This window comes from Buteo buteo, chromosome 4, assembly GCF_964188355.1.
Source record: "Buteo buteo chromosome 4, bButBut1.hap1.1, whole genome shotgun sequence".
Classification (NCBI taxonomy): Eukaryota; Metazoa; Chordata; class Aves; order Accipitriformes; family Accipitridae; genus Buteo; species Buteo buteo.
The window spans coordinates 65,810,101-65,823,673 of record NC_134174.1 but is presented as its reverse complement, the minus strand read 5'-3'; the positions used below and the strand labels follow the sequence as shown (position 1 = coordinate 65,823,673).

Here is a 13,573-nt window from a genome sequence, read left to right as displayed (position 1 = left end):
CTTGGCAGAGGCAACCCCAGCAGTGCCTGCCCCTTTGCAGTCAGCAAACAGGCTGCTCTGTACACCCAAGGGGAAACAAATGCTTTCATTTTGCAACAAGCCTTTTCTCTTAGGGTCTCTCTTGAATCCTGAGCCTGTACCATAGCTACGGAAAGGCACAAGAACAGAAATCATGCTGAAATATTACATAAAGGGGACATGGAGGAATGGGAACAGAAGTCACAGGTGATCCCTTGGAAAACTCACGTGCCACGGTATTTCAATGCAATGTCTTTATAAAAGCAACTCTTCCCTCTGCCTAATTTCACTAAATTCCCTCCGAGCGTGGCTTTCCTGTCGGCCGTCCTGGCACCCACAAGCTCCCCCTGGCCAGCTGCGGCCACCTGAGCACCACAAACAGGCCAAGAGCCTCAATAAGCCTAAAACTTGCTTCAAACACTGCTTTCTGACAGCACTGGAAACTCTGATCCTGTATACAAAAACATAAGATTCATCCAATGACACTTTATGTGCCTACTACATGTATTTTAAGCAATATGAACAAAGATATAATTAAAAAAAAAACAACAAAAACGCAGCAAAGAATTCTTTTATTACCAGTACCTTTGGATCTTCTCCAGTTCTGCCTTTTCCATGGCGGTGCCACCAACATTTAGGCACATATTTAACTAAACTTGTGTGATTAATTTTAGTGATTTCAATATTTCTTCCTGCACATTTCCCTGCTTGATAAAGTACTCGCCACAGGTGTGTCTGTGCTGGGTGGTCCCAGAGGACAGAAGCCGCAGAGATGCTCACCAAGCAGCCTGTCAATGCTTCACACTGGCTCACATTTCGACATTTAAAACATTTCAAGTGGGGTACACACAGCAGCGCTCGCCGCGTGAAATGGATCTGGATTTTCTGCAGCAGGTTAGTGAAACATCACGTAGAGCCAAAAGGCTCTTCCAGAAACCCATGACCTCCTCGAGTGGGGCAGACCCACCAATCAATACCTGCCTTTAAACGAAGACGGCCCTGCGGCCATTGCTCTCCCCTGGCCCCATCCTGCTCCTCCAGTCAAGTAGGGCTGATACAGACATACTGGCAAGTCAACCTAGTTAATAGAAGTTAGTTAAAGAAATGAAATCACTGTCTGTTTAGCAGCGGTTATTTAGCTTGTGTTAACTGGACTGCATTACCCAGCTAAAAGCGAAGGAGTTCACTACCCGTGGGCACTGGTGAGTAACTTGCCACGGCAATACTCTGCTTTTGAGTCACTTATAAGCTGGGCAATCATTAACTGCAGTGCTGCAATTCTCCATTTCTGCTGGGTTGCAGGTTCTCTGCAAGAAGTCCCAGCTAATTTGACAGCAAAGCTCATCAATTTACAGAAGCACCATGCCAGTGTGGGCAATATTTTAAAAATTATTACCGGGGGAACGTGCCAGACCTCTTATATATTGCCTGCTCCTGCTACACGTGCAGCGATGACAGTAAATACAAAATCAAGCGGGGCTGTGATCGTGTGCGCTGCCACGGGCTCCTTTCCCCACCAGCCCAGGAACAGCAGATCGACAAACTCAGCGGACTCCCTCGCAGTTTAAATAAGCCTAAAAAAAAACACTAAAGCGGCCCAAAACGTTCACGTTTGCTGTCCTGTCCCACTCAACTTTCACACAGCCAACCGCGGGGGGGGGGGGCTGCACAGTCGGGGTGGTTTTAAACCCCAATCCTCACACGCTATAGCTCCAAAGCCCAGGGTCAAGCCCACGCTGTATGTTTCGGGGTGCCAAGCCCGCACCGCCATGTTCTGGGGTACCCCCCCACCCCGGGCGGCCCCTCACCGGCCTCCTCCTCCTCCTCCTCCTCCCCGGGCTTAGGGAGGGCGGCCCGGGCCGGGTTCCTCCGACTCCCCCCCGGCACCCACCTGCGTACCGCCTCCACCGAGCCGGCGATGGGCACCCCGCCATCGCCGCCGCTGTCGTAGAGAACCCCGCTGATGTCCAGCAGCAGCCCCCTCACCGCCCGAGCCCAGGCCGCCATCTCCCACCACCCTCCCCGTCCCGCCGAACCGCGGGCGCTGCTGGGAAATGGAGTCCGGGCAAAGGGAGAGAGCGGGGGTGAACACGGCAGCCTTAATGCGTTCCGCCCCCCGCCCCGCCTCTCAATTAATTTATTAATTAATCATTGCTGTTGTTAACACACCTGAGGCACGGACCTAAGCGTGGTTTTCCTCAGGCGATCGCAGGAACGCCTTCTTCGAGAGCGCGGCGAGCGCCCGGCGCCTCCGTTCGCCCGCCAAAACGGCGGCTCCTCTCCGCAGGTACGGCGAGCAGCCTCCGCCTCCGGGTTGCCCGCCGCCAACAGCCCCGGGAACGGGCCGGCAAACGGCCCCGGCCATTAAAAAGCAGCCAGTCGGCGAGTGCTGGGGCTCGTTCCCCGTTTCACGATAAACTCCCTCAGGTATCGCGTCCCCCCCGGCAAGAAACTTCCACCCGCTGAAGCACGCACGTCACCTGAGGCAGACGCTGTCGAAAGTAAAGGCAACGTAACGTGTTTCCTTAAAAACTTCTGGAAGGACTCCGGACCCTCAGCAAGAGCACCCCAGGGTCTCGATTTGGGTCAGGCTTTTTGCAAAGCGACGACGAGCTTGGCGTCCTTCCATCTCGCGGTTTCCCTCAGGAGCGGCAGCGCGGTGGGATGGTGGATTCCCTCACGACTCCCCTGGGCCACCTGTGCACCCCGTATCGCCTCTGCGGGTCTGTGGGAACTGAAGCAGGACAGGATTCGGCCCGCGGGGACCAAGGCGCTGATCCACACAGCGGCAGAAGACTGACGAGACCCGCGTCAGCTTCGGCCGAAACGCTGACAGGGCCGTGCCTCGCCTCGGTGGCATCTTCTCGTACATGCCCAACGCTTCGTATAGACAACCGAGAAAAAACACACTGGCTCGTCATATAAAGAACTGAACCGATCCCCTCCGTTCTACCATCACGGATAAGATTTTATCAACTGTGTTTCAGCTTTACAGATAATACTGTTTTCTCCCTCGATACAGTCCAGATACTTTCTTATTGCTAATACTATCAATAGCATGCCATGACTCCCAGAATATATAAGGAGCTGCGGTGGAATTATAGTCCACTTTGTTTTAAGAAAAGCAGAGGAGCCTTGGCGGCATTGATTTGCATCACTGTTTCTGGAATAGCCTCTGGCTTCTCCTTAAAGATAATATCTAAACTCTGAAATTCATTAAATAGGCCCAGAAATGGATCAGGTTATTTAAAACAACATCACTAATGGCGCAATATCTCAGCTGTCTCCACCGATAGCGAACATTGTCTTGGATAGTGTTATCAGTCCAGGACACCCGCTATGAATATTGATCTGCAGCTTGTTACAGCCATCACTTCACTTGCCGTCAGGACAGGTCAGGGTTGAAACCCACCTAGCATCAAAGCAATTTAAAGACAGCACTCGGGCTGAATTTTAATGCTTGAGCTGGGAAACGGACCAACTTCAAACAGACTGCTAAAACTAATCCATGAACGTGTGCTTTTTCATGTGTGCCTTCCTACATGCATGTATGTTTGTAGGTCAGTGTGCATGCATGTGTTAAACCCATCGATGATATTTGAAGATGGCTGCTAGCTCACAAATTAATCTCAATGCTACAATTTACCTTCTCAGCTCCTGCAGACACAACAACTCAAACAGAAGTATTCGTAGTCTCACATGTATCAGATTAGATATATTTTTTTTCTTTCAAACCTAAAAAACCTCTGGCACTGCCAAGGCTTGCGACCATTCCTAAAATAGTAAGCCGTGTGCTTATTTACCATATGACAGTACCTATGATTTCTCCATGTAGTTTGAAACTAATGTTATGCCACAAAAAGAGTCTTGTTTCAAAATCATTAATCAGCTCTGCACTAAGACTTTCATATGCGTTTTCTTTATTTGATCTCACTTTTGAAGCAAGCTGTCCAGCACCTGCAACTGCTCCTCTCCCCTTCCTTCTCCTCCTTCTGCACCTCAAGGAACTTCAAATACATAAGCAATACTTAACTAGCACACAGCAGTGTTTTCCAGTTCACCACCGCCTTCATTTTCACGCTGGGTGCCTCCCCAAAACTAAGCTTTATCCATCTGTAGCTTTAGTGTGTGAACTCCTCAGGACAGAGCTCCCTTCTCTTCTACACGTGTGTGGTATCCCATACCAGAGGCCAGTGCCAAATGGGCTCTCAGATGCCGCCACCACATAATTAACAAAAACAATTACTCATAATCACATCGCCCCGCACATCTTCATCTCTTCATCTCGCTCTCCCGTTATCTTAAGGCCTGTGCCTTTGCAACGCCGAAGAGAAAGCCCAATTCTGCTGAGGCTGAGACACCTGTAAAGAGGAGGAGGGCTGTGGTCTGCACCTCTTCCTAGGAACAAAAGCAGGTGGAGTGGCAGATTCCCACCGAGGGCCGCCTTCCCCGGCCTCCTCCGGCTGAAGCGTGTCCCTTCCTTCGTCTACACCTCAGCCTGATTCGCGGCACCAACAAACACAGAAACGCCAAGGAGAGGGAAAAGCATCCTCCTGACCAGATACGGATGTACAGAAACACATTGTTAGCAATTTTTTAATAAGCACGGCTGGCTAGAAGTGGTCATGGTCATGGGACTGGTGCAGGGTGGAGAGGCCTGACCTGCTGCTGCCTACGCTTTCCCAGTTATGGGTATGATCAGACAACGAGGCGTTTCCACTCAAGGCAAGGGGTGTTAGTCAGGGGGCTGCTCAGCTGGGCAGGCACTCCCCCAGCGCAGGCATGCCTCAGTTTCCCTGCCTATTAACTGGGAATAGCGTGAACGCCGCGGCTGAGCTGCCGGAGTTAGGGCCAGCCCTTGGCCCAGAGCCTGAACCAGACCGACGCTGAGCCGCCCCGAAACGAGCAGCAAGCTCATTTCTCCCCGAGGACCGCTCAGTAGCTTCACATCTGTAACAGCTGCTGCTGGCAGAAGGAGCGCTTCAAGCCTGGAGCCTTGAAGCCTGGCGCAGCAGAGGGATGCAGGAGCCCTCCCTTTCTCTCTGGATCCCTCTGAGACACGAGTCTCGCCCCGCTGGACCGCCACCGACCGCAGGGCAGCTGCAGGTGGGTCAGCGGAGGTGCAGAGGGAGGACGGAGGCAGCTGGTGGTCTCTCCGGACCCCGGGGGACAGCAGCTGCCGGCGGGGCCGCCATGTGCGCTCGCATCCCCGTCCCGGCCCAGCCCCCGGGTCCGCTGCCAGGGCTCCTGGCCCGCCCCCGGCCCACGTCTCCGCGCATCCCCAAAGCCGACCCGGGGCTGGCGGGGGGGGGGGGGGGGGGCAGGTAACGGGAAAAGCCCCGTCGCCGGCAGGTTGGGGCTGGAGGGAGGCGTCCGCTGCGCCCCCCGCGGAGCCGGCGCGGCGGGGACGGGGAGGGGGGGGACACGACGCGGGGGCGGCGTGCCAATGGCTGCGCTGCCCCCTCCTCTGCCCCCACCCCGCCGCCGGCCCCTCCGCCCTCCCCCCGGCCCGACCCTCCTCCCCGCCGCTCACTCCGCTCTGCGGCTCGGGAGGTGCCCCGGTCTTCCGCGGCCGGCGCAGCCCTCCGCCGGCTCCGCGCTGGGAGGCAGCAGGTCTCCGGCGAAGCGCGGAGGGTGGGGTTTTGGGGGGGGGAATGCCGGAATGCCCGGAGCGCGGGGCCAAGGCGGCCCCCATCCATCATAAAATCTCCTTCTCCATCTTAGACATCCTGGATCCCCAGAAATTCAGCAGGAGACGCGAACCGGCCGCGGGGAGCTGGGGCAGCCCCCCCCGCTCGGGCGAGCGGGAGAAAAGTTTGGGAAGAGTTGAAGTAGGAAAGGACGCTGCTGCTCCCGGCAGCGGGAGGAATAAACTAGAGGCACATGGTAGGAACGCGCTCGAGTTTCTCCGGCCGGCGCTGGCGGGGCGAGCAGGTGGAGGCGCCGGCAGACGGGGACCCCCGGCCCCCCGAGCCCGGCGGGGTGCGCTCCCCGTGCGGGGCTCCCGCAGGAAGATGTAACGGGCAGCGCGGGGGAAAGGCGGGGGGGGGGGGGGGTCTGTGTGTGGGGGTGGATCTGTATTTTAAGCCTGGATGGTGCAAAGGGAAAAGTTCTCGGTGTCCCGTCCCCCGCTCCCCGGCTCCCGGCGTGCGGAGCATCCTCCGCGGCCCGAGGAGGACGGGGCATCCCGGGGCGTGCTGCCGCCCCATCCCGGCCCCGGGCACGGCCCCGGACGGGCCGCGGCTCTTTCCAGGGCTCCGCACGGGGTATTTTTCCCCCAGCACGGCGTCCCCCGGGCGCCCCTTTCCCCGGGGCGGGAGGGGGTCGGGCGCCCCGGCCCCCCGGCTGGCCCTGACCGGCAGCGGGACGGCCGGCTGGGTAATTGCTCAGCCCGTCCCCACCGGAGGGATGCCTTAGCTCCCGTTGATCGATATCCTATTACCGACTCCCGCCTATCTCCTGCCCGCAGCTTGCAGGTGCCCACTTCAAACCTCCTTCCCCCGGCCTGATCCTAATATTGTTCGATTAAAACTTACCTTTAATAGATGACATCTATCGATCTGGCCCTCGCAAATCTGAAACTCCATTAGCGCGGGGATGGGGAGGGAGGGGGGATTTATTTCGCTTCAGAAGGGGACTTTAATAACTTCTTTTTTAATTGGTAAGAAATCCATATCGACGCTTCCCCCCTCCCCGCCGCAGATGCGATGGCACAGCGGGGAGCGTGGAGGGGTTCTCGCACGGCGGGCGGGTTTTTGTTTTGGTTTTTTTTTTCCTCCCCTTTATTTTATTTCAACGATTGCCCTTATTTTCTCACTCTTGGCGGGGGGGGGTGGGGGGTGTAGAAGGGAGGGTGATGGAGAAGAAGAGCCGGGTTTCGAGGGGCGGCAGGCGGCTCGGCGCTGGGTGAGGGGCGGGAGGAGGGTGCGCGCCCCCCCCTCTCCTCGACGCGTCCCCCCTGACGACCGCCGCCATCTCCCCTTAGATGCGCACTCCCCGGCGGAGAGCGGCGCCGAGGCAGCGGGGCCGGAGCCCGACGAGGAGGGCGCTCCCGGGGCCGGGACCCAGCCCGCCGCCCGCCCGCCCGGTCCGGAGGAGCCGGGCTCGCCGCGGGGCGCCAGGCGGCGGCGGACCGAGGCGGGATGCGGCAAGCCGCGGCGGGCGCGGACGGCCTTCACCTACGAGCAGCTGGTGGCCCTGGAGAACAAGTTTCGGGCCACGCGGTACCTGTCGGTCTGCGAGCGCCTCAGCCTGGCGCTCTCCCTCAGCCTCACCGAGACGCAGGTGAAGATCTGGTTCCAGAACCGACGCACCAAGTGGAAGAAGCAACACCCGGGCGCCGACGGGGCGGCCCCCGCCGCGTCCCCCGCCGCACCGGCGGGCGGCGGCAGCCCCAGCCCGCCGGGCCCCGCCGCTCTGCCCTTCCAGACTTTCCCTTCCTACGCCGCCGCCAACGTCCTCGTCCCGCCGGCCGCCCCCTTCCCGCTGGGCGGGGGTCCCTTCGCGCCCTTCCTCGGCCCCGCGTACCTCGGCCCCTTCTACGCCCCGCACCTCTGAGGTGGGCAGAGACGCCGGGAGCCCGGCGGAGGGGCGGCGGGCCGCTCCCGGCCGGCGGGGCCGAGCCCCCGTGCCCGCCCGGGAGCCAGGCAGGGTCCTCGGCCCTTCTGTCCGAGCGTCTTCGCTTCTGGGGGTTGCATGGCCGTTCGAAGTGTAAGAAAGTCGATTTTTTTTGCTAGGCGTCACAACAGCATGTTTAAGGTACATACTCTGACAAAGAGAAAAAAACCCCACTGTCGCCACTGGATTTTATTAGCACGTTTGAGATGTAATTATAGGCGTTGGAGATGGGAAAAGTAACCCTCTTGACACATGCCTGACACTAATTCCCTCCACATTCTTCTCCAAGTTCATTTATAAAACACTCCTCGTTGCCGTTTGGCTTGCCAGCACACGTCTCAAACCTCGAGAGCGCGGGAGCTGTGGAGCTCGTTACTACTGCCGTTACCCTGATGATGATGGTGGTGCGCGTGGCTGTTTCAAATCCCAGGGACGCTCGCCAGCGAAGACGTCCCCAGGCTCTGAATTTGCTCCCGGGACTCGGTTGTGCCCTCTTTGACCCACGTTTCATTATCGTTACTGACTTCTGACCTGAAAACAGCAAGCCGTGTACTTGGTACCCTACCCGGAAGAGAGTTTTTCTTTTTGTCTGAGAAGGTGTAGGAAACTGCAGCGCCATGTCATCAGGTGACGAGCAGAAAATCTGCCCGGTCAGTGGGAAAGTCTTCGATTGCTGCTCATGTACACGGCCTCTCTCACCTTTCTTTTCAGTTCATTCCCAGTGACTTCAAAGGTTTTGGATGAGATGTCTAAAGATCATTCTTTTTGCAGGGAACAGTTGTTCTTGTAATAACGCAGCATTAGTGCCGAATGAGGCAGAAAAGAAAACATAAATCGGAGAAAATGATTACATTATTCATTTCTTTAAAAATGGGGCATTTGTGGTAGAAAATAAGTAAAACACAGAATTTCCAGCATGCCGAGACCTATTTTCCATAACAGAGAAACACATGCTTTTTCTTTTTTGCTTTTTGGAGCACTTGTTAGAAAGGAAAATCACATTTCATCTTCATCGTTACAAGCACCGGGATGAAAAGGAATTTTAGCTGGGGGCTTATCCGTCCCTGAACGGACGGGAAGTAATTGGTTTAAAAAAATCTGTCTCATGCAGTTTTACAAATGATTACAACATGCTGTTCAAGACTGTATCCTCTCGGTCTCTTACGATGCTTTAAAGTACACATTGGCTCTCCAACCAAAAAACTTAGCTCATAAATCCTATCTAGCTCTTCTTGTGTTTGTCTAAATAAAAAGGTTTTTTAAATTATTCCGTGTTTAATTGTTTTTAGTTGTACTTGGGCGAAGCAGCGTTTGCTTCGTGGACTGGCTCCCCACTGGGTGTGGATCTCAACAGTGCCCCGTGTCGCGTGTCAGCGACTGCAGGTGGTACCCCACCTGCTCCGGGCTGGCTGTGAGGGGCTTCACGGGACACCCCTCTCTTGCAGAAATAGCCCTCCTGACTTCCAGCTTTGCAGGGAGCAGAGGTGTGAAACCCGCAAGGCCAGGCTCAGGGAACGGCTGCTGCCTGCGCCCTGCTAGGCCGGCGGGCAGGCTAATTGAAACGGCCTGCAGTTGTCTTTCCACACCAGCGAGGAGGTACTTGCTGTCTTCTCAATTATTTGCATAGCTATTAACAAAACACAGGGTTCGCCTCGGGTCATGGATTTGGAAGTCATAACTCCTGTGTGAATGTATTTACTTGCAGGTTAATTAAAGTAACTTTTAAACTCTAATTTGACTAAAGTTAGAGTTACAAAAGATGGGGTCATTGCAACTGCTCAGCATACATCCAGAGCTGCCTTGTTTTCTGGCCACTGAATCAGCAGTCCTGGGTGTCTGAGCCATCAGGATGCAACGCTGCTAACAACCCGGCTGTCCACTTCTGCCTGCCTGGAGTCAGTTAAGAGCTCAAGCCCCGCAGGAAGAGAAACGCGTTCTAGCAGGCTTGTCTAGTCCATTTCCCCTGCCTCAAGTTAGGACTAACTGGACCCAAATCCTCTTGACTATTTGTGGTCTCCTACTTGTGATTGTCATCACTGTGCTTGCGAAAACTGGTTCTTCATTTCATTTGGCTGTCAGTCTAAGACGTTCCCAGAGCATGAAATGGTTGTTCACCTGCAGTGCACTGAAATCTCTGGTGGAAAAAAAGACTTGTGCCCTGTCATTTGTCATATGATTAGTTCTTTTCCTTAAGAAGTGTAAATTGCAGCAAAAAACAGGGAATATTACAAATCAAAGTAACGCAAATAGTATAAATTGTCTCCTCCTTTGAGATGTGGTTTTGCTGTTCATAAACCTTTTCAAGGCTATGTGGTTTGCCAGCAATTTTGCCTTTGGCAAAACTATGTTAGCTTTACAGGAAATCTGAATACTTGATTCCTTGATTCCTATGCAAGAAATGCCAGCCCCCCCCCCCAGTCTGTTTAGTCACTTCTATAGCCCGGATTCACAAAAACGTTTTACAGTTAATTCCAGAGAAGATAGCAGTCACAGTTCCCACTTTGCATGACTTGTACCTCTGCGCAGCATTGGAAGGGTGATGCATAGCAATGGGACTGCAGATTTTGTGGCACCGATCCCAGGCCACCAAAGCTTTTCTGGGTAAATGCTTCCAAGCCCTTCAGACAGACCCTTCCCCTCCTGCTTTGTTGAGGGGGCGGCTGCTTGGGCTGGTGATCTCTTTGGCTTCTGGTTAGGGGTGTGGTGACTGGCCACTTACTACAGCTGTAATTCAAAGCAGTCCTGGAAATAGCAATTGCCGTCAAACACCGCGTTGTCCAGATTATGCTATTCACACTGGTAACACTTTTGGAAATGCCCCACTGAGTATCCATTATCTCTAACAATTCTGAATACAGATTTGTGCAATATTTTCAAGCACAGACAAAAATTGACTTTACTCACAGCTGAATATAGATGTTAAAGGGAATCACAAGTAAGTCCCATGTGTAAAAAGCAAAAAAATGCATCTATATTAAATTAAAAGAGTTTTGAATTCAAATGCTCCAGAGACAACCAGAAAGTTGGTAGCTTCCCTCATTCCCACCATATCATCTGTAATAACTGTGTCTGCAGTGAGCAGGCATCAACCACTGGGTTTCAGACTGCCCAAACTACTGTAACTTCTGGGTCATGCAACCCTAGGTAGAGCTTTGCTTATATACTCTCTTCATTTCTATGCCAGAATGTAACAGGGCAGCTAGGGCACTGGGCCTGAAGTCTCACCTCCAGCAATGGCAAGTACTTGGTGCTTGACAGGACAGCAAGAAAGCATATACTATGCTTCAGCTGTAGAAAGGGAAAGCCCTCAACTCGTACACTGTTAATCTCTGGACAAAAATCTTAATTCTTGTTTCATACCTTCTCTCTGCACAGGCACTATTAGTGGTCCAAGAACCACAAAAGTGCTTTGGAAATCAACTTCATTTAGCTTGATAATGAAAGAAGCACGTGGGGGAACACCATGACAACACAGTAAGGGAAATGTTAGAAATGTCAATTTAACTAGACTTTCAGATCTGTATTTAAGAAGGAAACCAAAACAACTCATACAGTTGGGTTTGCAAAGTCTGAAGAATACACTGAACAATTAAATACATTGAGGTACAAAAGATAAAATGTATTTATTGAAATATCAGTGACCAAGCATTTTTCATGAAGAAAACCAATATGATTTCTTGTGTAAAACATGACTGGAAAATTAAACTGAAGTCTATTTCTTTCCTAGCGATCTCTCTCTCACTCTCTATTTCCTAGAACATCTGTAATAACCTATGTGCTACCTACACACAGGTTCCTGAGCTGAGGATAGAATGCCCTGGTTTCCACCTGTGGATTTTTCCTTACTGAGATCAAGTAGGACCATGTACAGAGAGCCAGGGATGACCCAAGACAAGGAGCAGGCACAGAGCAAGCTCAGAGGCCTTCTACTGCTCCCTGCTTCTGGCAGAACAGTTCCTTCGGAAGAGACATGACCACTGATTTTTGTTGCCACTGCGGAACATGTAAGTCCCACCCTGATGGCAGCACAGGTCATATTTATGTTGAGAGGTATGTAGCAATGTCTTCTGGCAGATGTCCTCTTGGCCATCCACACCCACAAAGACACACCTGTGTTGTGTGGAATGGCTGATGCACAGGGGATGCAAACATGGAGGTTTGCTGTGGCTGTTCCCTTTATCAGCTGCCTAGTGGGCTCCAGATAGCTGTCGCTTAACTAAAGTAACTCCTTGCCCTTACTACTGAAGGTGTCGACTAGGAAGATTTGCAGTAGGAAGTGTACCAGGCATTTCAAAATTAGTCACTGTGGGCTGGATTCCAGCTAGCAGTTTTTCTGTAAGATATACGTGAAGCAGGTTGAGTCCCTTTTAAAGATCTGGGTATCTAATCCTATGTCATTTTCTGTGACACATATTAGAACAACAGGTATGTGCAATCCTAGTCTTGGTATACTTAGTCCAACAGCTACACCCTTGTTATTGTTTACCTCATTTCATACAACACCATAGATACTATCTTTGTCAATCTGCCAGTTCTATACCACATTCAGAAAAGCAATGAAAGTCAAGGTATCCATGTGTTTATCAAAGGCCTCACAAAATATAACAGCTGATCTATTAAATGCCTCATCAGCCCACTAAGTGGTCAGGTGACTCAGGAATGATTGAGAAGCATTGCTTTGGTCCCATATACCGGTTACACATGAGATCAAAGTCTGATTTTCAGCAGCTTTACAACTCACAGGCAGACTAGACGTCTAGCAAAATATCTGGTGGGTTAGATCCTCCTGAAGAAAAATTGATACTAGGGTTCTTGCATCACTAGGCCTGAACACATTTTTTGTTTTCCTGTGTGACCCCGTATCAGCTGAAGTCACCTTGAACAGATCTTTACAGCACGTTATTGACATGGAAAACTCATGTTCCGGGCCCTATTTCTGGTAGCATACTCAGTAAAAGTTTCTGGGAAGATAATAATGTGTGCAACTAATTTATGAGCTGCACATTACAGGTTTGCTTTAGCCTCTTAGTTGGCATCTTTGCCGTTTTATTCACAGGAGCTCTTTTGTGGTTGCTGTGATTTATGTAGCCTGTAGCAACACTACCTTTGCTTACTACTGTAGCACAAATATTAAACTCAATTTTTCTTAGATTTTCCCCTTCAAACACCAAAGAGTTCCCAAGCTAGCTTCTTTCTCAAGTTGATCATCTCATTTTCTATGTTCTGTGTAACGCCACATAAAAAAATGTAATTAAGAAGGTGGCATTCCCTGGGGCTTAGGCACATTGTAACACTGCAGAGGGATTTCAGTAGCATTCAAGATTCATGCTTTTCCACCAAGCAGAACCAAGCACACTCTTTCTCCGCCCTGTCCAGCTGAGGAGGGGGAGTGATAGAGCAGCTTTGGTGGGCACCTGGCACCCAGCCAGGGTTAACCCACCACACATACTGAAAATACTTTCAAAGATACCAGATCTATGTACAAGATCAATACAAATAAAAAAATTTTCCTCCTTTCTACACATGCTGATTTGTTACAGTAGCTTTGATCATGGAAGTTATTTTACTGCTATTGTTTAAAGAAAGAAGCCTTAAATATTCATTTTTTAAATGAGAGAATACACAGAGATACATAGACTTTGCAAAATGGGAACCTTAAAAGGTGTCAGGTTTTGTTTCTGTGGATCTTTAAGCACCTGACATAACAAATTGAGAGTCAGCTCAGTTGAAACCTTGTCCTCTCAGGTGAGGTCAGTTCTATAATGATGTCCCAACATCCAATACCTGTGCTGACACCTCTTGTTTGGTGTTTGTGGGTAGCCATTAGACTGATAGCTTTTCTTATCATTCAGTCCCTTCCGCTGAATTACACTGAAAGTTACAGGTATCAGTGAATTCAAGAAATGCTGCATTTCACTGAAATTGCTACAGAAGAACA

The 13,573-nt window shown here is 51.8% G+C and overlaps 2 protein-coding genes across 4 annotated transcripts in view; one reads left to right on the top strand and one right to left on the bottom strand.

The window, feature by feature from the left end:
- Positions 1–2,041, bottom strand: part of LHPP (phospholysine phosphohistidine inorganic pyrophosphate phosphatase) — a 91,943-nt gene extending 89,902 nt beyond the window's left edge. For all 3 annotated transcript variants that reach the window (XR_012650187.1, XR_012650188.1, XM_075026582.1), the window contains exon 1: positions 1,910–2,041. Coding sequence is in view for 1 of the 3 variants with exons in the window: in XM_075026582.1 (XP_074882683.1) it covers positions 1,910–2,025 (116 nt within the window). In the remaining 2 variants the exon portion in view is untranslated. The remainder of the gene's footprint in view (positions 1–1,909) is intronic.
- A 3,631-nt stretch (positions 2,042–5,672) lies between these two features.
- Positions 5,673–7,575, top strand: NKX1-2 (NK1 homeobox 2). The gene is made up of 2 exons (XM_075027005.1): positions 5,673–5,904; positions 7,004–7,575. The coding sequence occupies exons 1-2, from the start codon at positions 5,673–5,675 to the stop codon at positions 7,573–7,575; spliced, it is 804 nt and encodes a 267-aa protein (XP_074883106.1).
- Positions 7,576–13,573: the final 5,998 nt, after the last annotated feature.